The 25,546-nt window shown below is 43.5% G+C and overlaps 1 protein-coding gene and 1 pseudogene across 1 annotated transcript; one reads left to right on the top strand and one right to left on the bottom strand.

The window, feature by feature from the left end:
* The first annotated feature begins 459 nt into the window (after positions 1 to 459).
* Positions 460 to 8,357, top strand: LOC137090869 (alpha-2-macroglobulin-P-like). The gene is made up of 34 exons (XM_067454848.1): positions 460 to 632; positions 804 to 987; positions 1,080 to 1,236; positions 1,350 to 1,402; positions 1,501 to 1,521; positions 1,644 to 1,809; positions 1,895 to 1,979; positions 2,049 to 2,163; positions 2,238 to 2,358; positions 2,437 to 2,546; positions 2,616 to 2,786; positions 2,866 to 3,093; positions 3,546 to 3,758; positions 3,838 to 3,987; positions 4,209 to 4,370; positions 4,459 to 4,534; positions 4,688 to 4,805; positions 4,888 to 5,113; positions 5,200 to 5,323; positions 5,394 to 5,515; positions 5,597 to 5,648; positions 5,731 to 5,814; positions 5,905 to 6,081; positions 6,205 to 6,280; positions 6,374 to 6,530; positions 6,598 to 6,672; positions 6,743 to 6,905; positions 6,981 to 7,165; positions 7,233 to 7,454; positions 7,520 to 7,641; positions 7,754 to 7,835; positions 7,921 to 8,004; positions 8,077 to 8,182; positions 8,263 to 8,357. The coding sequence occupies exons 1-34, from the start codon at positions 553 to 555 to the stop codon at positions 8,343 to 8,345; spliced, it is 4,350 nt and encodes a 1,449-aa protein (XP_067310949.1). The 5' UTR covers positions 460 to 552; the 3' UTR covers positions 8,346 to 8,357.
* A 3,961-nt stretch (positions 8,358 to 12,318) lies between these two features.
* On the bottom strand, positions 12,319 to 20,612 carry LOC137090895 (alpha-2-macroglobulin-like protein 1; annotated as a pseudogene).
* Between the last annotated feature and the right edge of the window lie 4,934 nt (positions 20,613 to 25,546).

Raw genomic sequence — 25,546 nt, 5'->3', positions numbered from 1 at the left:
AGGAATACATATGCCTACAAATCAAACGCTTTGGTAAAGTCACACAAATTAAACATTGACGTTCATGTTGCACAAAAATAAACACTGAATGTTGTTGTTGTGGTTTTTAACAGTGGGTCATATAGCATATCTTGTCAGTGCGTTTTGTGGTGTTAGGAATTGCTTTTCTGCGCATTTTCCCACTAACTCAAACGTGCGTACACCACCTCCTGAGCTGGCGTAGGATTTGAGCGTGCCGTACGCCAACGTCCATATTGATAAATCTCAAAGTCAACTTGGGTTTGGGTGTACGCAAGGTGTACGCTGGAAATTTGGTGTACGCACTTTTGATAAATGAGGGCCACTGTGAGTGTTACCGTATGACAATGACTAATTACCGGGGCTCCGCCCTAAATAGGGCCTGATTGCCTGTGAGTGCTAAATAGACCTGATCCCAATTATTAAGAGCCTTTCAATAATGCTGCCATGAGTGCAGATGATTCAGAGTTAAGCTGTAGAGTAGTGGTGCAGGTTTTTGAAAGACTTTTGTGTGGTCTTGGATGATACCTCTTCATGGCTGTGAGGGAGATTTGTGTTTGGAAAGGGCTTATCTTAGCCCTTTTCCTCTTTGCTGTTCATGGCCAGAAAAGGCCGTAAGTACCATGGGCTTTGAAGTGAATGGAAGTGGCCTAATGTTATGATGGGAAACCAAGGCTTTCTGATGGCAGACCAGTGTTGCAATGTCTGTGGTTTTTCCACAAGTCCCCAACCAAATCCGACAACTGATTCCCTTTCCTTTTTTCTTTTTCCTCATGTTTTCACAGATTATTTATGGTGATGTTCCCTGCAGTGACTGAGTCTGGATCTGATGCCAAATTGTGTGCAAGTCTTCTGAAACCACAAGAGAGTCTCACGATGACCGTTTCTCTGCTCGATGACAAAAACGGCACGACTCAACTTGTGCAGCAGGTTTCTTCTAAGCCATTTCATCGCTGCTTTAGTTTCCAGGTCTGTTGTCATGCGACGTCTGTTTTTTTTTTTTTTTTTTTTTTTTCTCTCCCTTGTCTGGTTTGTTGTGTGTTAACTGAGTTTCTCTGCAGGCTCCTCGAGTAGTTGGAGAATCTGTGCAGAAGCTGAAGGTGGAAGTTCAAGGGAGTGTCTTCAGAGCGACCGAAGAGAGGAAAGTCATGTTCAGACGTTACATGCCTTTGACCTTCATCCAAACAGACAAACCCATCTACAATCCAGGACAAACGGGTGAGCAGTGCATGACCCATGGTTGAATATTAGAGCTGTAGAGAATCCAGTTACACAAGTTCTGATCATCGGTATTATGCTACTTATGTGAGCGTTCATTGCTGTTTTTGCAGTGAATTTCAGAGTTGTCACCATGGATGCCAAACTTGTGCCTCTTGATCAGATGGTAAGGCCTGACCAAAATCAAACGGCAAATTATGTGCACCGTTTGACTACTGCGTCATTCTCTTGAATGCCTAATATTCCTGTATTTGTGTCTTTCAGTACAATCTGGTGGCAGTGGAGGTAAGAATTTGCTCCAGTGCAAGTCTTTGAACGGAGCTGATGTTTTTCTTGAATGGGTGTCTTTTTCTTTTCTTTTTTTTGTAGTTTTTTTTTTTCCTCTGATCTGTTAGTTGTTTTAATAGGACAATCGTAATAACCGGATTGGCCAGTGGACAAACGTTTCCTCAACGGGGTGGATCTTGCAGCTTTCTCACAAGTTAAACCCAGAGGCTCAGATAGGGATGTATACAATAACGGCTTTTATTGGTGACCGAATGATCTCCCATGTTTTTGAGGTGAAAAAATACGGTAAGTCCTTGTTCCTATAATGTACAACAGCAGTTCAACGACAGATCTGGGCTCCTAATCTGGGCAAGTTTGTTTCCTGCTTTAGTTTTGCCCAAGTTTGACGTTACCGTAAACACCCCACAGACGTACAGCGTTGCCGCTGTGGGACTGAAAGTTGAGGCTTGTGCCAAGTGAGTAAGGCTTGTATTTTCTTATCTTGCGGATGGTCAATTCTTGATGTTACTTGTGACGTTTCCCAGATACACGTATGGCCAACCTGTACCTGGTCAAGTGCTGGTGGAAGTGTGCCGTGAGCCATTTTCATATGTTGCGGTGCCTGGCGTTACCCGCCGTTGCCTGAATAAAACTGCACAGGTTTGACTCCTGCCTTACAATGGAGGGTTTTCTTCTGCTTGTCTTTAATTTGACCTCCTTTGTTCTGCTACCAGATGAATGCTACAGGCTGTGCTGTCCTTGTTGTCGACACATCAGTGTTTTTTGGCAATGCGCTTGAAAATTATATGCAAGACACACTACTTGTAAATGTGACTGTCACTGAGGAGGGAACAGGTGAGCTATTGGCTGATCTGAACCAATGGCTGTGTATGGAGGGAGTTGACTTTATTTATTTGTTTTCTCGCTTTCCAGATGTAGTGGTGTCAAAATCTGCAATGGTGTCCATTACATTTGAAGTTGGCAAGGTCGCCTTTGTGGACCTCCCAGATTATTTTGAACCTGGATTAACAATTAATGGAAAGGTAAATGTCTCCCTGGTTGCAGAAGCCTTTAAATTGGTTCCCCTTCCTAACCTTGGTCATTTCTACCAGATATCCGTGTCTCGTTTCGATGGGACCCCAATTGCAAGTAAAGCTGTGTATCTCCTGGATGCTACCAGCTGGCCAAACAAACTGCTGCTGAATCTGACCACAAACCAGAACGGACTGGCCACGATCTCCCTCAACACTGCCAATCTTCCTAAAGCTGATCTCAATCTGGTGGTACGATTTGCTCTTTATATTTTGTGACTGTAGACCACTCACTCTTGCAAGAAACCAATTCCATTCACTGTTTCCCCAGGTGAGTGTGACTCCAGTGGTTGGTTATGGTTACAAATCCCCATACTTCACTACAGATACAAGGGTTGTTCGACTTCTCCGAACCGCTTCTCCTGAGAGCCCATCATTTAGTGAACTGGCTATAGTGAAGCTCGAGCAGCCGCTCAAATGTGGTGCTGTGTTTCCAGTGACGGTGAAGTATTCTTTTGTTGGAGAGACTGGTGACTACAGCGCTGATATCGTCTATATGGTGAGTGCACATCAGTTGTGGTTAGCTTTGCCGTTATAATACGATAACTAACCGGCATGATATTGTTATTGTGGGCACTTCAAAGTCCTGTGACTTATGACTTCTGATTTTTAGAACTCTTCGGCTGAAACGGTACTTTACCCCTCAACAATTTAACGTGCGCAATACCGCTGTTTGCTGCGTCAAAGGAACGCACCCTGCTGTAAACAAACCTAACATGCACGAGCAGCGCATTGCAATTCCCAGGGTCACTCTTATCCCTGGTGACCCTCAAGCGAAGCAAACTGGAACTATTGAACCGTGTTTAAATGTTTCAAACAGCTATTCCGATCTCTGTATTCACCCAATATGTAATACTTGGACTTAAAGCTGTTTAATTTCAAAATAGTAATTGTTGTTTTTTTTGAGGTGGTGCTGTGTAAGGGGTCATGTACCTGTTTGTCTCTTGTCAGGTCCTGTCCAGAGGAGTGATTGTCCTCCATGGATTTCAGACAGTCAAAGTGAGCGCTTCTGATACCGTCACGAGTGGCTCTGTGTCGTTCCAACTGTCTGTCAGTGTCGCTATGGCTCCAGCAGTGCAGATTCTGGTCTACTGCGTTCTTCCCAGTGAGAATGTAGTTGCAGCTACTGTGTCTCTTGAGACAGAAAGGTGTTTCCAAAACCAGGTATGATGTGCACTAGCATCCTTTTGGCTTTATGTGGGGAATGGTGATGTACCCTACAGCGTGTTTGTACTTGTTTCAGGTGTCTCTACAGTTCTCTCCTGCTACAGCCGTTCCTGCTGAGGGAAATGTTTTGACGGTCTCTGCTCAAGCAGGATCTCTGTGTGGCCTTAGTGCTGTAGATCAGAGCGTCCGGATCTTGGAGCCAGGAAGACGCCTGAGTGCTGAAATGGTATCCATGTGCAGTTGCTCTTAATCCTTGAGCTTGATTGACGGTTCAGCTTTACAATTTGCGTAATGCTGACGAGTCAATTAGACAAACCCATGCTGTTATAGGGCTGTTATGATTATAGCAGTGTTGTACCTTTAACGCCTTACATTATAAACTCTGAACATAACCTGCCAAAAATGCCTTTAGTGCAATAACAGAAAGCAATTGTTTCATGGTCCCAGGTGTTTGACTTGCTCCCAGTGCGCTCACTATCAGGTTACCCGTACAGCGTTGAGGATGAACCATGTTTTGGTTTTCGACCCCGTCGAGCTGTTGAGGTTGCTGTAGGGAGGATTTATCCTCCCTACACTGTTCCTACAAATCAAGCCTACACAGCATTCAAGGTAGAAAACATTCATGACCACGTAGTCACTGAATAAGACTTGAAGTCAATGACTCTGAATTGTTTTGAATCTACTGTTACTATTACAGAGCCTGGGAATGAAGATCGCAACAAATCTTGCTGTACGAGCCCCTCCGTGCCGGCTGTTGTCCCGCTTTCCAGACAGTAGGTTATTTGAGTGAGAATCACAGCCAATTGTGTGGGGTGTTTAACCATAAATGCAGTTATTCTATATATTGGCATAGTCTGCAGACTAACTATTCTAATGTACTAAGCGTGCGTGGAGTAAATGGGTGTAAAATTGCTTGTCCCTTTCAGTGGTGAATCTTCGTGGTCCTCTGGAAGCAGAAAGTGCTGGAGGCGACGCTTCCTCTTCTGATGTGACCATCAGGACTTACTTTCCAGAAACGTGGTTCTGGCAGCTTGCTCAAGTGGGGTTAGTGGAGGATCTCGTTCCTTCTAGAGTACGTATTAGTAAACTCCCTAATTCCCATTATTTCTCTTCGGCTGTCCTTCAGAGCCACTGGATCCACACAAGTTGCTCTCACTGTTCCTGACACCATCACCACATGGGAGACTGAGGCATTCTGCCTGTCCTCAATAGGTTTCGGTCTGGCTCCTCCTGCTTTGCTGACGGTCTTCCAGCCCTTCTTCCTGGAGCTCTCCCTGCCGTACTCCATAGTCCGTGGGGAGTCTTTTGATCTGAAGGCCACGGTCTTCAGCTATCTGTCCAAGTGTATCATGGTCTGTCATGGTTTATTTACCTTTATATAATGGATATGTATAGAGAAGGTCCCATCTTTGCTTCATGTGCTCCGTTTCATTGGCAGGTTAAAGTGACTCCAGCTTCATCCACAAACTTCACTCTTACAGAATATCCTGATCCGTACTCATCCTGTCTTTGTGCCAATGGGAGAAAGACCTTCAAATGGGTTCTCTCAGCTTCTGTTCTCGGTCAGTTTTGTACCGTCTGTTTCTAAATTTGAAGTGAACTGTGTTGCTCACTTCCTGTCTGTGACCACAGGAACGGTCAATGTGACGGTCAATGCTTCAGCTGAGCCATCCCGGACTCGATGTGGCACTGAGGCCGTGACCGTGCCGTCAAGAGGACGCATTGACGTTGTCACTCGAAGTCTACTTGTCCTGGTAAGTGTAAAACGGCCTTCAGGCATTTGATCATGGAACTCATTCTGCTTTACTGACGTGGTGTTTTATTGCTTTTTATAGCCTGGAGGAGTTGAAAGGACAAACACCCAGAGTTGGTTACTGTGTCCAAAGGGTTTGTTTGCACTCAATGATTTCTCCCTGTACAGCCAAACATTTGCCTAGTGTTCAACGCTGATCCTTTGTTCGGTCTACAGGAAACGTTCTTTCTGAAGACGTGACTGTGACTTTTCCGAGCAATGTAATTGAGGGATCAGCCAGATGCTCCGTTTCAGTCCTTGGTAAAGCATTTCATGGAGTAGAAAGTGATGCATTATGTTTGGCTGAATAATGCTAATTCTGATGTGGGCTTTATGCTTCTCCTCTTGTAGGGGATATAATGGGTCGTGCACTGAAGAATCTAGATGGGTTGTTACAGATGCCTTCTGGCTGTGGAGAACAGAATATGATCATTCTTGCTCCCAATATTTACGTCCTGCTGTACCTGAAGGTCACTGGGCAACTCACCGCAGCCATTCGAGAGACTGCCACAGGCTACCTTCAAATCGGTATGGACGACCAATCCACTTTAAATGTGTATGAGCCTAAATGTCAAGAAGGTTTAGTCCTGCTCTTCCCCTTAGACTATCAGACTGCCTGACCAATTTGCATGTGGCTTTTGACCTAATCAGGATATCAAGGACAACTGAACTACAGACACGAGGATGGTTCATACAGCACCTTTGGTTATGATGAATCCAATACATGGTGAGCTGCTTCCTGTTCTACTGTTGTGAGTGTATAAGCTGTTATGGCACTTTCGGTTTAAGTTCAGGTTGTCACAACCTTCTTCACGGCCAGGTTGACTGCCTTTGTCCTGAGGTCTTTTGGTCTAGCGAGGCAATTCATCTTCATTGATCCAAATGTCCTGCAGAGTGCAAAGGATTGGTTGATCAGCAAGCAGCGTTCAGATGGCTGTTTCATGCAACAGGGAACTCTGTACCACAGTGACATGAAGGTGCCTTATACGTTTCTTAATGCTCTAACCAATAGACTTGGTATGTTCTAAATCTTTTGTTTTTTAGGGGGGAGTTGGTGACCACGTGACCATGACTGGCTACGTTGTGGCATCATTGCTTGAATTAGGCGTCCCTGCCACGGTAAAACATCTCGTAGTTGTATGTGTTCCTTGCAGGTGACCTTGCTGTCTGACGCTTGCTTTGATTTCAGGATCCCGTCATTATCAACGCTCTGTCCTGCTTGAGGCCTGTCATTGGGAACCTGGGAAACACTTATGCCACGGCTCTGCTGGCCTACACCTTCAGTCTAGCTGGAGAGACCACCACTCGATCTCAGCTTTTAACTACCTTGGACAACCTTGCCATTTCTGAAGGTGACATTTACACCAGCCTCTTGATATTGGTTATCGCCTTTGCCATCAACTTTCTCCCCTCCATCTCCTCCTAAGGCACTAAGCTCCATTGGTCCCAGACGACATCTGGTGATACTCTGGCGGTTGAGATCAGCGCTTACGTGCTGCTAGCGGTTCTCGCTGTTCAGCCTCTCACGACGGCTAATCTGGGCTATGCTAACCGCATTGTCAACTGGCTGGTGACCCAGCAGAATCCCTATGGAGGCTTCTCCTCGACCCAGGTGCCTCTGACTACCAAACATGAGCACGCTCATTGAGTGGGGTTTTTAATCTGGTGCTTGTTTTCAGGACACTGTGGTGGCTCTTCATGCCCTGTCTGTGTACGCTGCTCAAGTGTTTAGTTTGGACGGCTCCAGCACCGTTACTGTACAGTCGTCAGTGGTAGGAGGAGACTCTTATAGTTTCACCGTGAATCGGGACAACAGGCTGCTGTATCAGGAGAAACCGCTGAAGAACGTTCCTGGCAAATATAGTGTTAAAGCCTCAGGATCCAACTGTGTGTCTGTGCAGGTCTGTATCTTCACCTCCTGTGTCTTGTGCAAATCCGATTTCTTAAAAAGCTCTCCGTACTATAGATTGCATGTTTCTACAACATCCCAACACCCGTTAAAGTCACCAGGACACTGAGTGTTGAAGCGGCGGTTAAGGGAGACTGCCAACGGCTTGGAGCCAATCTCAAGTTGAACTTCACAGTGACGTAAGGATATCTTTGGCTTGGTTTCCTGAAACCAGCTCTTGTTTGACTCCTGCAAAAGGTAGCTGTGTTGATCTGTTGACTAAACCACTTATTTCCCCCATTACACATTCAGATACAACGGCGTAAAAGCAAGCACTAACATGGTTATCGTGGACATTAAGCTCCTGTCAGGCTTCACTGCAGATACGTCACCGGTTTGTGTTCAAGATGATTTAGTCCCAAGATGCTAGAAGCTCCTTCAAATAATTGTCTGTCTGTAAACTATGGATTTGCCCTCAGCTTGGATCTCCACCCCAGTCGTTTGCGCCGCTAGTGGAGCGGGTTGATGCTGATGATGATCATGTCCTAGTGTATCTGAAAGAGGTGAGACCTTGTACACTGGGTATATTCACTAGCTGCCATCTTCGAATACTGTTCATCCTTTCTGTCTCGTAGGTTCCCAAAGGAGTCCCCATGAGCTACACTCTTCGGCTGAAACAGGTTCTTGCAGTGAAAAATCTCAAGCCAGCAGTCATCAACATTTATGACTACTATCAGCCAAGTACGCTTTCATCCTAATCGTGCTTTGCTCTGGCTGAATTGTCTGAAATTGATCAAGCTCACTTCATGTTCCTCTTTCAGGTGATGCGTTTGAGACCACCTACACGTCACCCTGTCCGCGATTTGACTCTGTACTGGCTGCAAGACATGACTCAAATAAATGATTTTATACAATCTGTCTTTGTTGCCTCATGTGCAGTCAAATTGTCTAAAGATTTATGCATGGTTACATGGTTTTAAAGGTGCCCTAGAATGATTTGAAACAATACTTCAAATTGTTCTGATATCTAAATAGAGGGTATGTGGCTAATTTAAGGTCAAATTGTCCAGATACGGTGTTGCAGGTCCATCTACAACCCTAGGATGTAATGCTCTGTTTTTGCCTTATTTGGAAGGGCCGTGACTATTAATGCAGAGTTCTGCTCTGATTGGTGGTTTCACTGCACAGCTAACACATCTATACCATCTGTCATGGCAATGATAGCTTGACTTTGAATCGCAAACTGAACTGGGTAGTGTGTAAATATGTTGTTTGTACAGTAACGTTACAGTTTGACAGTAGAGTACTGATTTAAAAGTTGCTTTATTTAGCCAAACAAAGTGATGTAGAAGCCACTCAAAATAGTCAGTGTCATGTTTACTACTCACCTGCTGCAAATAAACATGCTTCAGTTCTCAATGGTGGAGAAGGTGACGTTAGCGACAAGGATTGAGTGAGCGCTCTAAGCAACTAAACAGTAGTAGTAAACGTAGTTGGCTTCTAAATTGTGTTAATGATGACATGTAGGCTAATTTGGATTTCGATCCGTCAAAAGGGATCGACATGGGTCTCTACTGTTGTATTTTATGACAACACTGGCGGGAAATATTAACCGTTCTCATTTGACAAACTGTTGTGTGCAAGTTTCCAATACTAGCATCTTGCGTTCGATCTAGACAACACGGGATATCATTGGAATTGTTGTCTTGGTAAGAAACTTTCAATTTAATCAGAAATGGGTTTGACAGTCAAGAAGTGGATGAAATCACTACTTGCAGGAATATGGTTGGAATCGGCCCTTCAAGATGCTGAGTGACTTTTTCATTCTAGGGCATGTCTTTTTCATTCTTGTCTGTTGTAGCAACGGCATATGTTTGGCTTTAGGATCAATTTAATAGGAAATTTAAAACAATTAAAAACCGGGAAGATGGGCTAAGTTTAAAATGTTGGACACTAAACACTCGTTTCCTTCATCCTTGATTGGACGTGTCTCACATGCCTCAGAAGTAATATGATGACATGTTCAGGGAATCTCTAATATGAAGCTAGAAACCCACGACTGTCTGTGACAATATGTGGTTTATTTGAGTTCTTTAACCAGTTAACCTCAACCGGATCGTGGGCGGGGAGGTTGACGCAAGTGGGCGTGTCTCTACTTTTATTTATACAAACTATTCAATCAGCTATCACAAACTATGCATCACTTGAAAGCTAAAACAAGATTCATTTTCTCAACTCGTTTTTTGCAATAAATACACCAGAGAGGAAAGGGTTAAATGAAATGCTAGAGTTTTCTCATTGTTTTCAGTCAGCTGAACAAATCCTTAAGCTCGACAATTTTCAATCTGGTTTTATCCGCATCACAGCACAGAGACAGTGCTCATAAAGATTATAAATGATATTCGGTTAAATACTGATACAGGCAAAACATCAATTCTGGTACTACTCGACCTCCGTGCTGCATTCGACACTGTTGACCACAACATACTTCTTGACAGCCTGGAAAACTGGGTCGGGCTTCCGGGGATGGTCCTCAAATGGTTCAGGTCATACTTAGAAGGGAGAGGTTATTATGTGAGTATAGGCGACCATAAGTCTGAGTGGACATCAATGACATGCGGAGTCCCACAAGGGTCAATTCCTGCACCACTCCTATTCAACCTGCATATGCTGCCACTGAGCCAAATAATACAAAATAAACAAAATTGCATACCAAAGCTATGCTGACGACACCCAGTAGTCATGAGTTTCAGTAGTTATGTCAAAGCAATAAGTAAATCAGCATAGTATCATCTGAAAAATATTGCAAGAATTGGATGCTTTGTTTCCAGGCAAGATTTAGAGAAACTGGTTCATGCTTTCATCACCAGCAGGGTGCACTATTGTAATGGCCTTCTCACCGGCCTTCCCAAAAAGACAGTTAGATAGCTGCAGCTCATAAAGAACGCTGCTGCCAGGATTCTGAGCAGAACCAGAAAATATGACCATATCACACCAGTCCTCAGGTCTTTACACTGGCTTCCAGTTACATCTAGGACTGATTTTAAAGTGCTATTACTTGTTTCTAAATCACCCCATGACCTAGGACCTCAATACATTGCAGATATGCTGATTAAATACAAACCCAACAGATCACTCGTCCATCGGGATCAAGTCAGTTAGAAATACCAAGAGTTCACTCAAAGTAAGCAGAGTCTACTTTTAGCTATTATGGGAGCCGCAGTTGGAAACCAGCTTCCAACAGTAGCCACATTGAAATCCAGACTCAAAACACTGAGTGAGCGCTGTGCCACTGTACGTCTGACTGATTGCACCTTATTTTATCTCTGCATCATATTGTGTATTCTTTTTATAACTGTTTTAGTTCGCCTTTGTTCTTATCTTTGGTTATTTTATCTATATATCATCATGTTATTTTCTGTATACTTAAATTTTCTATACATCTGTTGATTATTATTTTTGGTTAGGGCTGTCTGACTAGAAGAGATTGAAAAAGGAGAGCAGTGTGCTTTGCTTCATTCTGCTTGTGGTAGCAGACAGTGTAAAGAAGCGGACTCAGGAAAGGGGAGGCCCTGCAGGGCAAATGTAACGTCCCCTACAGGAGCTCACTTGTAAGGTCCAGGAGACATTGCGAACCTGCTCCATTGCGAGGAGACATTGCGAACCTGCTCCATCTCAGACCGGGGTACCCGAATTTAAAATGAGGCAGATTGGGATCTATTCATCACCTTTTTTACAACTGTTTTAATTATAAAAGGTGAAACGTGTATATTATATAGACTCATTACCAGCAAAGTGAAACATTTCAAGCCTTTTATTTGCTGTCATTTAGATGAGCATGGCTTATAGCTTATGGAAACTCCTAATTAAAAATCTCAGAATAAAATTCAGTTATGAAGACCAGGATGCTTCAATAGCAGCCTTCAGCTCGCCTGCACTGTTCGGTCTCATGGCTCTCATCTTTCTCCTGCTGGCCAATCAAGCACCGTAGACCATTGAACCAGGTTTTGGTACTTTAGGCAGTGTGGAAGCACTCTAAAATGTCCTGGTAGATGGCTGCCCCACACATTTGAATGGCCTTTTCCTGACAATCCTCTCCAGACTTTGGTCATCCCTGCTGCTTGAGCACCTTTTTCTTCCACTTAACTTTCTATTATTAATGTGCTTTGATACAGCACTTTGAGAACATCCAACTTCAGTTGCCATTCCCTTTTGAGTCTTTCCTGCCTTGTGGTGGGTGTGAATAATGGTTTTATGCACAACTGTCAGGTCAGCAGTCTACCCCATGATTGTGGATCGTACTGAACCAGACTGAGAGACCATTCAAAGGCTCAGGAACCCTTTGCAGGTGAGCCTACGATACAGAACCTTGTCTCAATATTCTGAGAGTTTGAATTTGGGCTTTTTGTAAGCGGTAACAAAAAGGCTTGAAATCTCTCACTTTGCATGTAATGAGTTGATTCAATATATTTGTTTTTAAATGACTGAATTAAGTGAACTTTTGCACAAGAGTCAAATTTCACCTGTATATTGTAAAGAGCACTATAAATCAAGGTGACTTGCACCTTCCTGTCATACTTTGACAGATTAGGGGGTGTCGGATTGAATGGTGACATGGGTTCAGGATACAGTTTGGGCAGGGAAAAGCCAGTGAGGTTATAATCAGGTGGGAAGGCCAGTCTTCCTTCTGAAACACCCTCATCTCAAGGACCGTGAAGACATTAGGAGTTGTTCTGGCATTTCTCACCCCTGAAGAGTTTGCTTCAAGCATATCGTTACTAGTCTTAACCAAAGTTAGATGTTCAGTTTAGGAAACCACTTCTATAACAACAGTGACCTGCAACACTCGTCATGTTAAACAAAAGGCAAACAAGTGATTGCATAAAATCATTTATTTTGAGTCACGTCCTATAGCAGTGTCATGGACAAGGAGATGTGTAGGTGGTCTCAAACGAATCACCTGAAAGAGGAACATGAAGTGAGCTGGATCAAGTTCAGTGAATTCAGCCAGAGCAGAGCTTGATTAGGATGAAAGCATACTTGTCTGATAGTAGTCATAAATGTTGATGACCGCTGGCTTGAGATTTTTCACTGCAAGAACCTGTTTCAGCTGAAGAGTGTAAGTCTTGGGGACACCTTTGGGAACCTGCGAGACAGAAAGGATGAACAGCAGCACAAACAGCATTGGACAATGTGGCAGCTAGTGATTATACCCAGTCTCACCTCTTTCAGATAAATTAGGACATGATCCTCTTCAGAATCAACCCGCACCACTAGCGGAGCAAACGACTCCGGTGGAGATCCAAGCTGAGGGGAAGAGACCAATGTTTACAGACACAATTACATCTGAAAGAGCCTCAAGCATCTCAGGATTTGCAAAGTCTTGCGTACCAGTGATGCATCAGCCGTGAAGCCCGACAGGAGTTTAATGTCCACTAGAACCATGTTAGTAGATGATTTTGCTCCATTGTATCTGAAAACGAATTTAGTCAACAGGATCAAGCGGTTCCTCTTGTCAGAGACATAAACTGGTTTCAGGATGAAGTCAAAGCCTTTCTTACTTCACCGTGAAGTTCAACAGGAGATTGGCGCCAAGCGGTCGGCAGTCTCCGGTCACCTTTGCGTCAACGCTCAGTGTTTTGGTATCTTTAATGGGTGTTGGGATGTTGTAGAAACATGCAACCTAGAATACAAAGAAAGCACGGTAGGCTTTTGATGCGTGCAACAGAAAGTGTAAAAGGAGCTGAAGATACAGACCTGCACAGACACACAAGTGGATCCTGAAGCTTTAACAGTATATTTGCCAGGAACGTTCTTCAGCAGCTTCTCCTGATACAGTAGCCTGTTGTCCCGATTCACAGTGAAGCTATAAGAGTCTCCTCCTACCACTGAGGACTGTACGGCAACGGTGCTTGAGCCGTCCAAGCTGAAGACTTGAGCAGCGTACACAGACAGAGCATGAAGAGCCACCACCGTGTCCTGAAAACGAGCACCAGATTAAAAACTCCACTCAATGATTGTGCTCATATTTGCTAGTCAGAGGCACCTGGGTGGAGGAGAAGCCTCCATAGGGATTCTGCTGGGTCACCAGCCAGTTGACAATGCGGTTAGCATAGCCCAGATTAGCCGTCGTGAGAGGCTGAACAGCGAGAACCGCTAGCAGCACATACGCGCTGATCTCCACCGCCAGAGTATCACCAGATGTCGTCTGAGACCAGTGGAGCTTAGCACCTGAAGAGATGGCGGGGAGAAAGTCAACGGCAAAGAACCGCAAACATAAACCCATTCAAGGAGAAAAACGACAGTGTCAGTTATAAGGTGAAACAGTTCTGATATTGGGGTCAACCGTTTGAACAATAGTGCAAGATTTTATTCCATTTTTTGAGTGTTCAAATGGGGTTTGTCATCAAATGGCCAACGAAAAGGGAGCTTGCTCCATTCTTCAGTGTCATGATCCTTCATAAATTTTATGATACTGATTTGCTACTTAATGAAGTGTGGAAACTGCCATAGCCAATGTACAAGTATTAAATGCAAACTGCACTGAGCAATGATATATTTGTATAGCAAATTGTGTGTGAAATGTTCACATTGAAAGTGTCGTTTGCAGCTTAAACCTTGTGCAACCAAAGTACAGAATACACTTAACCTTCATAAAGGCTTTGCGCATGTCAACCTATTGCTCTGTGTTTATACAAAACTCCTACCTTTACCAAAGTCCTTTCTACTAAGAAAGTTGACATTCGAGGCAATGCTTAAGACTATACACACCACTCAAGATGCTGGTGAATTTCACCTTCAGAAATGGCAAGGTTGTTCAAGGCAGTTAAAAGCTGTGATCGAGTGGTGGTCTCTCCAGCTAGACTGAAGGTGTAGGCCAGCAGAGCCGTGGCATAAGTGTTTCCCAGGTTCCCAACAACAGGCCTCAAGCAGGACAGAGCGTTGGTAATGATGGGATCCTGAAAGCGAAGCAGATCTCAGACATCAGCCAGAACAGCAAGGAGCTCATACAACTACTGAAAGGGTTTTTACTGTGACAGGGACGCCTAGTTCAAGAAGAGATGCGACGATGTAGGCGGTCATGGTGACGTTATCACCAACTCCACCCTAAAAGACACCAAAAAAAAAGCCTCAGACAGAGCTTATGGTTTACGGTCCATTTGATAACCATTGATGTACCTTCATGTCATTGTGGTACAAAGTTCCCTGTTGCACGAAACAGCCATTAGAACCCTGCTGGCTTATTAGCCAGCCCTTTGCACTCTGAAGGACATTCGGATCGATGAAAACAAATTGCGTTGCCAAACCAAAACACCTCATGACAAAGGCGGTCAACCTGGCCATGGAGGAAGCCTGTTAAACTGCTGGTGACGCAAGTTACATAAAAACCACAATAGCATGAAACTCACCATGTATTGGATGCATCATAGCCAAAAGTGCTGTACGAGCCATCACTGTGCCTGTAGTTCAGTTGTCCTTGGTATCCTGTTCAGGTCAAAAACCACATGGAAATTAGTCAGGAAGGGTCTCAAGCAATGATTGACAACCAGGGTTGCCAGGGAGCCAACCAGGGAGCCATCACTGTGCCTGTAGTTCAGTTGTCCTTGGTATCCTGTTCAGGTCAAAAACCACATGGAAATTAGTCAGGAAGGGTCTCAAGCAATGATTGACAACCAGGGTGGGGGCTACCTATCCATCACCTCAAACTATCATACGTTTTGGAAAGCCTTTATGTCAGGGAAATGGGAGCCCTGCAAAAAGTTTTCCATTATGAATTTGAGTTCTCTTTAATGGATCCGTTCAGCCATACCGATTTGAAGGTAGCCCGTGGCGGTCTCTCGAATGGCTGCGGTGAGTTGCCCCGTGACCTTCAGGTACAGCAGGATGTAAATATTGGGAGCAAGAATGATCATATTCTGTTCTCCACAGCCAGATGGCATCTGTATTAACCCATCTAGATTCTTCAGCGCACGACCCATTATATCCCCTACAAAAAGGGGAGACATAAAACCCACATCAAAATCTAACTGATTCTGCAAATCACCACCTGCCAGTTTCTACTACTAGAAATGCTTTACCAAGGACTGAAACTGAGCATCTGGCTGATCCCGGAATCACGTTTGTTGGAAGAGTCAGAGTCACATCTTCAGAAAGAACGTTTCCTGCAGACCAAACAAAATGGATCGGCATTAAGCACAAGGCTAATGTTTTTGGCTGTGCAGGGAGAAATGTATTGGGCCATTAATGGAGTGCAAACAAACCCTTTGGACACAGTAACCAACTCTGGGTGTTTGTCCTTTCAACGCCTTCAGGCTTTAAAAAAAAAAAAGGCAATAAAAGCACGTCAGTAAAGCAGAATGAGCTCCATGAGCAAACTCCAGAAGGCTGGTTAACACTTACCAGGACAAGTAGACTTCGAGTAACTACATCAATGCGGCCTCTCGTCGGCACGGTCACGGCCTCAGTGCCACATCGAGTCCGGGATGGCTCAGCTGAAGCATTGACCGTCACGTTGACAGTTCCTGTGGTGACAGACAGGAAGTGAGCAACGCCACATTCACTTCAAATTCAGAAACAGTCCAAAACTGACCGAGAACAGAAGCTGAGAGAGCCCATTTGAAGGTCTTTCTCCCATTGCCACAAAGACAGGATGTGTACGGCTCAGGATATTCTTTAAGAGTAAAGTTTGTGGAGTAAGCTGGAGTCACTTTAACCTGCCAATGAAACGGCACATGGAGCAAAGACGGGACCTTCTATACAGAGCCATTATATAAAGGAAAATAAAGCATGACAGACCATGATGCACTTGGACAGATAGCTGAAGACAGTGGCCTTCAGATCAAAAGACTCCCCACGGACGATGGAGTACGGCAGGGAGAGCTCCAGGAAGAAGGGCTGGAAGACCGTCAGCAGAGCAGGAGGAGCCAGACCGAAACCTTTGGAGGACAGGCAGAACGCCTCAGTCTCCCATGTGGTGATGGTGTCAGGAACAGTGATGGGAATTTGTGTGGATCCAGTGGCTCTGAAGGATAGCAGAAAAAGAGTGAAATAATGGGAATGAGAAGTAAATATTGTGGGCAGCGAGCTTTAGAGATGGAACAAAAGAAGCCACACCAACCCCACTTGAGCAAGCTGCCAGATCCACGTTTCTGGAAAGTAAGTTCTAACGGTCACATCAAAAGAGGATGTGTCGCCCTCACTTTCTTCTAATGGAAGAGCAGCAGCCATTATGGGTTCAGGGAACCCGTGAAACCACACTGCAGGACAATTGGGTTTATAGCAACTGAATCTGCAAGTCATGTAGCAATTTCCAGAGCAAGAGTCAAAGTAACAGACATACCCTTAGGGAAGTTGCGATAATAGTCCAGGCCTCTGTACGTCAGACACTGAGGTGCTCTGATAGGCAAATTTGTTGCAACCTTCATCCCCGCATTCTTCCAAATGAAGAAACAAACATAAGATGTTTGAAAAATTAAGGAGGATTTAGTAAATGATAAACTTTCTACCCTGAAGGTTTCGTAGGCTTGTTCTGTAGGAACAGCTCGACGGGCTCGAACATTCAGACACTCCTGTTCATCCTCAACTTCATATGGATAATCTGATTGCAGTCGCACTGGGAGCAAGTTGAACACCTGAGAACAGGGGGTGGGGGGGGGGGAATAAAGCACATGGATCATTTAACCACATTAATCTAGTAAACATTAGTTGAGCAGAGTTAAATGACAGCATGTCTATGAGTAAAGTTAAGCATCCTGCCATTAGAAAAGTAAACCTCATGGCTCCAGGGGGTTAATGAAGTCCATCTGAAGCAAATTAAAGGTTTTTGTAAGAAATCCATTTAACTTTAAAAAGTAGAGCAGAGCTTCCAGCAGACCACCTTCAGTCACATTTGATAGCTCTACATTCATTAATTCGGCAGATGCTTTGAACCAGTGACTTGTTGCACTAAACACAACTTTAATGAACTGATAAATTATTACAGCCTAAAAGAAAAAAAGGATCCTTTAAGTTTGTTAAAAATGATACCATTTCAGCACTCAGACGTCTTCCTGGCTCCAAGATCCGGACGCTCTGATCTACAGCACTAAGGCCACACAGAGATCCTGCTTGAGCAGAGACAGTCAGAACATTTCCCTCAGCAGGAACAGCCGTAGCCGGAGAAAACTGTAGAGACACCTGAAAAAAGGACCAACATGTCATGTAGGGCATGTCACCATCCCCCGCATAAGCCAAACAGATGCTAGTGCACATCATACCTGGTTTTGGAAACACATTTCAGTATCAAACAACACACGCTGCAGCTACATCACCACTGGGCAGAACGCAGTAGACCAGAATCTGCACTGCTGGAGCCATAGCGACACTGACAGACAGTTGGAACGACACCGAGCCGCTCGTGACTGTATCAGAAGCCCTCGCTTTGACCGTCTGAAATCCATGGAGGACGATCACTCCCCTGGACAAGACCTGACAGAAGACACACAGATGGATACAAGGTGCTGAGCAAACAGACCAGCACAAATTAAATGTCCACTCACCATATAGATTATGTCAGCGCTGTAGTCGCCAGTCTCTCCAACAAAAGAATACTTCACGGTCACTGGAAACACAGCCCCACATTTGAGCGGCTGCTCGAGTTTCACTATAGTCAGTTCACTAAGTGATGGGCTGTCAGAAGTAGGTCCGGAAAGTTGAACAACCCTCGAATCTGTAGTGAAGTATGGTGATTTGTAATTATAAACAACCTCTGGAGTCGCACTTGCCTGGGGAACAATGAACGGAATCAGTTTCTTGCAAGAGAGAGAGAGATATCTTCATGTCACAAAATATAAAGAGCAAATCGTACCACCAGATTGAGATCAGCTTTTGGAAGATCAGCAGTCTTGAGGGAGAACATGACCAGCCCATTCTGGTTTGTGGTCAGATTCAGCAGCCGTTTGTTTGGCCAGCTGTTACCATCCAGGAGATACACTGCTTTGTTCGCAATTGGAGTCCCATTGAAACGAGACGCCGATATCTGTTGGGAACTATCAAGGTTAGGAACCAATTTAAAGGCTTCTGTGACCAGGGATAAACTTTTACTTGCCTTTCCATTAATCACTGATCCGGGTTCAAAATAATCCGGGAGGTCCACAAACGTGACCTTGCCGACTTCAAATGTAATGGACACGGTTGCAGACTTTGACATCACAACATCTGGACAGGGAACAAATAAATCAAGCCATCCAATTCAAGCATGTGCTGTTGGTTCAGCTCAGCCAATAGCTCACCTGTTCCCTCCTCAGTGACGTTCACATTTACAAGAAAGAGATCTTGCATATAAGTTTCAAACTTGGTGTTGAAAAATACTGATGTGTCGACAGTAAGAGAGGCACAGCCCGTAGCATTCATCTGGTAGCAGGAGAGAGATTCATATTAAAGGCAAGCACAAGCAGACAAACCCTCAGCACTAAGGCAGCAGTCACACCTTTGCGGTTTTATTCAGACACCGACGGGTCAAATCTGGAGCCACATCACTTGGAACAGCATATGGAAAGGGATCACGGCACACTTCCAGCAGTGCTTGACCAGGAACAGGTTGGCCATATGTGTATCTGGGAAACCGCACAAGGAGCAGGATCAAGAACTGACCAACCACAAAACAAGAGAACATAAGCCTCACTCACTTGGCACAAGCCTGAACGGTCAGTCCCACATCTCCAACACTGTACATCTGTGGTACATTTAGGGTCACATCAAATTTGGGCAAAACTAAACCAGAAAAGAGATGCTTTAGATCTCAACCTCAGATATATCATTGAACTGCTGTACATTATAGCAACAACAACTTACCATATTTTTTCACCTCAAAAGCTTGGGAGCTCAGTCGGTCACCAATAAAAGCCTTTAGTGTATACATCCCTGTCTGAGCCTCTGGGTTTAACTCATGAGAGAGTTGCAAGATCGACCCCGCTGAGGAAACATTTGTCCACTGAGCAATCCGGTTATTATTATTGTCCTATTAAAACAATTAACAGCTCAGAGGGAAAAACTACAAACAGATAACCAAAAAAACCAACAACGCTTCAGCTCCATTCAAAGACTTGCACTGGAGCAAATCCTCACCTCCACCACCACCAGATTGTACTGCAAGACACAAAGACAGGAATATTAGGCATTTAAAAGCACAAGCATTGAGGCAGCAAAGTCATTAGTGAAACATGCACAACTGAAACCGAAGTCAGGGCACGGAAAAATAACCTACATTAAGTTTACAGTTTGTTCATGGTCAGGCCTTACCATCTGATCAAAAGGTACAAATTTGGGATCCATGGTGACAACTCTGAAATTCACTGCAAAAAAAAAAACAGCAATAAAACCTCAAATGATTTGCAGCATGCATTTGAAGATGATCAGAACTTGTACCGTAAGGGACTGTCTACAGCCCTTATAATTTAACCAAGGGTCACGAACTGCTCACCCGTTTGTCCTGGATTGTAGATGGGTTTGTCTGTTTGGATGAAGGTCAAATTCAGGTAGCATCTGAACATGACCTTCCTCTCTTCGGTCGCTCTGAAGGCCCTCCCTTGAACATCCACCTTCAGCTTCTGCACAGATTCTCCATCTACTCGAGGAGCCTGTAGAGAAACTCAGTTGATATACAACAAACCACACTAGAAAAAGCCACATGTCTCATGATAACAGACCTGGAAATTAAAGCAGCGGTGAAACGGCAAAGAAGAAACCTGCTGCACAAGTTGAGTCGTCCTGTTCTTGTCATCAAGCAGAGAAACCGTCATCTTGAGACTCTCTTGGGCTTTCAGAAGTGTTACACATAATATGGCATCAGAGCCTGACTCAATCACTGCAGGAAACGTGACCATGAAGAGCCTGTGGAAAAATAAGTTACAATTAAGCATTTGTACAAGGTTTTTTTTTTTTTTACAAACCTCTTCACTTCAAACATTTAAATGATACTTACGGTCCAGATGTCTGTCCAGCAACAGCAAAAATGAAGAGAGCTAAAATGAGCCCTTTCCAAACACAACTCTCCCTCACAGCCATTAAGAGCAATCATCCAGCACCAAATGACTATCAATCGGCTCTTTCAGAAACCTCGCAGAACTTCTGTTAAGCTCTACTGCTGTTCACTGCTCAGTAGCTTCTCTCAATCATCGCCGCTGACAATGGCAGTGATATTTAAACACTTTTAATCATCAGCACACTTTATCATCAGGCAATAGAAACATATTGAGGGAGGCGAAAATGATTTGCAGGTGGTGGTTAATCAGTTAAGTCAACGAGATTCATTCCTCGAGTGTTTAAAGACCCCCTGGGGTGAAAATCAAGTTTCTAATGTTATGTATGTTTATCGTGCGCTTCAAGATCAACCATGTGCAAATTTGGTATTTTCTTCTTCAAACTGCAGTGTAATAAAAGTCAATCAGTGTGGTTTGAAGCCACTTTTAAGGGATTTTCCCAATATTTATTGGAGCTGCTGTCCTGAGACTGCTGTGACGTATGTTTCTGCGGTTGGTTAGCATAGACCTTATTCACAGTAGCGCCAGCTTTGATTTTTTACCAGAAATTAAAGCGAGACTGTGAGAGGTAGTAGATATACATCTCATTAGTGGGTTGAACTAGACTGGATGCCAGCTCCAGCCACAACATTTGAGGTAGGGCAATTCGGTCTGGACTCGATCCATTGAGGAGTAATTTTGCCCGAGCAGAAACTGTTCAGACCAATCAAATAGTCTTTAAAATATTGAACACCTCTATATTGCCAAAATGGCATGATCCTCATTTCATATTACCGACTCGACTCTGCATTGGCTACCGCTCGCTGCTCGCATCAAGTTCAGGGCTCTCATTTATAAAACTTTGCGTATATTTCATCCTAAAAGATTTATAAAACCATGCGTACGCCAGAACCTGCGCAAAAATCCCTTTATAAATCAGGAACCTAAGCTCAACACCATGGACTTTCTTGGACAAGAGCATCCTGTTGAACCTTTCAACTTTTTCATTGCCCATTGGGTGACTTCTACTACTACCAAGCTTCTGCTACTGTTCCATCAGATGATTTTTTAAATTTTGGGACAGGGCCTCAGTGATCTAAAAGTGTATCCTCACAGCCCTCTCACTGTGTGTTCATACTATGGTCTCAATGTGAGGTCAAAGTGAACTCACTGCTCAAAATACCCAGCATGCATTGCCGCATGAAGCTTTTGATTGTCACCAATGTTGAGATTCATACGTTGATTCTTGATGTCTATTTGTGTCTGAATGACAAAGTAGCTCAAAAGTAGCTCACAGGTTGTATCTTATGCATTTAAAATCCTGCTGAAGCTCATGCCACAATCACAGGGCAAATATTATTCAATCTGTTAAAATAAATAACACCTCACAAAGACTGCATACTGAATCCAACAAACCAACACCACTAGATCTATCTATCTATCTATCTATCTATCTATCTATCTATCTATCTATCTATCTATCTATCTATCTATCTATCTATCTATCTATCTATCTATCTATCTATCTATCTATCTATCTATCTATCTATCTATCTATCTATCTAAAAACGCTCCATGTCCACACTATCATTTTCAATCGTTTTCCAAAAAAAAGTTCATCTACACTGAAACATCTGAAAACGCCTACATCCTCTTACTGCGCATGAGCAAATCCAAGACGCTTCGACTTGCGTCATTTCTGCTACTCGTTTATTTACTCTTTGAAATTTTGTGGCAATGTCGAGAAAAGGCACTGAGTTTTTTAACAGTATGTACAAACTGACATTAATATTTAACAAGGCTGTCCAAACAGAAAGCATACAAAACAACTGCTGTACAATGTCCTACACCATCTTGGCTGAATTGGTCATGTGACTGCATCACATGGCTAAAAATGCGTCATCGTATTAAAAAGCCTCCGTTTTCACAGTCCACACTACGACGCAAAGACGGCGTTTTCAAATGTATCCACTTTGGAGAGCATTTTCAAAACGATACGTTTTCATTGACTTAAAACGCTGTCTCAGTGTGGACTGAAGGCCAAAACGGAGAGAAAAATATACGTTTTCAAATGAAAACGTATTAGTGTGGACATGGCCGTAGACAACAGATTTATTGATGAGTTCCAAGTATCGTACATGGAGACTGTGATGTTTGGGTCCATCAGTCTTTCATTTAGATCTGCTTCAAGAGCTTCCCTAACATCTTTACGCTTTAGTTTGAGGACGTCCAGCTTTTTTATTGGCTGTTTTTCTTTATATATCTTCCTTCTTATTTTTAGATGAGATGTCGACATTATCAATATGTGGTCTGTGGTGCAGTTTGCCCAACTCATGGCTCTGGTATCCAGGAAGTCCTCCAAGTCACGCTGGCGAGTGACAATGAAGTCAATCAGGTGCCAGTGGTGTGAGCACGGGTGCATCCATGAGTTCTTATGCGTAGCTTTGTGTTTGAAGAATGTAATGGTAATGGCAAGTTTGCAGTGGTGTAAAGTAACGAATTACAAATACTCTCGTAACTGTAATTGAGTAGTTTTTCTCAGGAATTGTACTTTTTTACTACTATTGTACTATTCTCTGACAAATCGGTAGCCAATGAAGTGATCTAAGAATAGGAGTGACATGTTCATATTTACGACGCTTTAAAAGAAATCTGGCAGCAGCATTTTGGACAAGCTGAAGTCGTGCAATTTGAGATTTAGATATACCGCAATATAAAGAATTGCAGTAATCTAGACGCGATGTAACAAACGCATGAACAGCCATTTCTAGAGTTTTCGGGGAGAGAAAGTTTTTAATTTTAGACAGAAGACAAAGCTGATAAAAATTAGATCCAATGACAGAGGAGATATGTCTGTCAAATTTTAAATGCTGGTCAAAAATAATACCTAAGTTCTGGACCCTTGTCGATCTAAAAGCGGATAAACTTTCTAGCTCAGGGCTTATATGCTGAGTGTTGTCATTGGGACTGAATACAATGACCTCAGTTTTGTCCTCGTTTAAGAAGAGGAAGTTTTGGGCTAGCCATAATTTGACCTCCTCTAAACAATGGAGAAGAGAGGTGATCGCAGTGGAATTATTTTTCTTGACAGGAAGATAGATTTGAGTGTCATCTGCGTAGAAATGAAATGACACACCATGCTTTCTTAGAATATAGCCCAGAGGCAGCATGTACAGAGAAAATAAAGAGGGTGCTAAAATAGAGCCTTGAGGGAGGCCACAGGTCAGAGGGGTGGGGGAGGAGGAAAAATTGCCCAGTTTCACTGAAAATTTTCTGTCAGATAGGTAAGAATGAAACCATTTCAGAGCATTTGCTTTTAGGCCTACCCAGGACTCTAGTCTAGATAATAGTAAGGAGTGGTCTATGGTATCAAAAGCAGCCGACAGATCTAAGAGAATAAGAACCACAGAGTCCCCAGAGTCAGTGGAGATGTAGATGTCATTAACAACTCTCAGAAGGGCAGACTCAGTGCTGTGAGCGGATTTGAAACCAGACTGAAAAACCTCATAGATAGAATTGCTAGACATAAAGTATTGAAGTTGATTCAGCACAATTTTCTCTAAAACTTTTGAAATAAAAGGCAGAACAGAAATGGGACGAAAATTTTTTAGGACAGTGGGGTCCAGAGAAGACTTCTTGAGCAGAGGAGTGACTGTAGCGACTTTAAGGTCAGCAGGAACAGAACCCGTTAGGAGACACTTATTAACAAGAGATAGCAGACCAGACCCAATCGAATCAATAATCAATTTTAAAAATTTGGGGTGAATAATATCGCCAGGACAAAAGGAAGGTTTAATTTTGTCAATAACTTCCTTCAACTCCTGGAGATTGATGGGTTCAAAAGTGTCCAGAAATACATAGGCGGGTGACATGATTGGAGAATTAGCTAACGTTAAGGTGGGACGGACGTCAAGTCTTAAGTTTGTAATTTTGTCACTGAAGTATCTCAAGAAGTTTTCACAGAGAGCATCAGAAGCCACCGGTGGGGTGTTCACGGAAGGATTGGTAACAGATTGAATAATAGAAAACAGAACCTTAGGTTTAGAGTGATTAGTTTCAATTAATTTGGAGAAGTATGCAGCTTTAGCAGACTTGGCTGCAGCCTGGTAAGATATAAGCGAGTCTCTGAACATTTGAAGAGAGATATGCAGCCTGTCTTGTTTCCATTTACGTTCTGCCTTCCTGCAGTTTTGTCTCAAAAGGCGGGTAGCAGAGTTTTGCCACAGTATAGTTTTAGATTTCAGTTTGTGAGGCTTAAGTGGTGCAATTGGATTTGCTACCTTAAGCCAGACAGAGTTCAGGAGGCTCAGATGTTGATCAGCATCCAAGTCAAGAAATGGTTGATCCAAGTTTAATTGTGAGGAACAATACTCTTCAAAGCACAAGTTGAAATTTGTGCTAAACTGAGGAGAATAGAAACGAGAAAGACTAACAGTTGTACTAGAAGAAAGTGACAGCTGTGGAAGGGATAGTGTGAATAATATAGGCTTATGATCAGAAATCATAAAAATATGTGTAGAGTCACTGATCCACTGGGAGAGATTAAAATCAATAATAATGTTAAGAAACTCGTGTGATAAGGGGTTAGAAGGACAGCAGACATGAACATTAAAGTCTCCCACCAATAGGAAGCGGTCATAATTTATGGCAATATTGCCAATCAGTTCAGTGAAATGCTGTATAAAGTCTTTAGAGGAGTGCGGAGGACGATAAATCACTACTAAACATACAGGACCGTTCCAGTCCAAGTGAAGAAACTGAGCTTCGAAGCTGGAGAAGGCCGTTCCAGGGACCAATCGACAGCGTGCAGAGAGCGAGTTCTGTAAAATAGTTACTATGCCACCCACGCATCCACTCGGACGAGGAGAGTTAAAAAATGTACAGTCAGTCGGGATCAGTTCAGAAAACGGAGTTAGATCACCAACCTTTATCCATGATTCCGTGATAAACATAAAATCCAAGTTGTGTGCTGAATAAAAGTCATTTAGTAGGAAGGTCTTGTTCACCAGAGAACGGGCATTTAATAATGCCATCTTCGGTGGAGGGATAATAGCGGGAGATGAGGACGCTCTTTCCAGCGTGCGCAGATTACTGTGAGTCACTCCCC

This window comes from Pseudorasbora parva, chromosome 2, assembly GCF_024679245.1.
Source record: "Pseudorasbora parva isolate DD20220531a chromosome 2, ASM2467924v1, whole genome shotgun sequence".
NCBI lineage: Eukaryota > Metazoa > Chordata > Actinopteri > Cypriniformes > Gobionidae > Pseudorasbora > Pseudorasbora parva.
The sequence above is the reverse complement of the archived record's forward strand: the minus strand, read 5'-3'. Positions and strand labels throughout refer to the sequence as shown.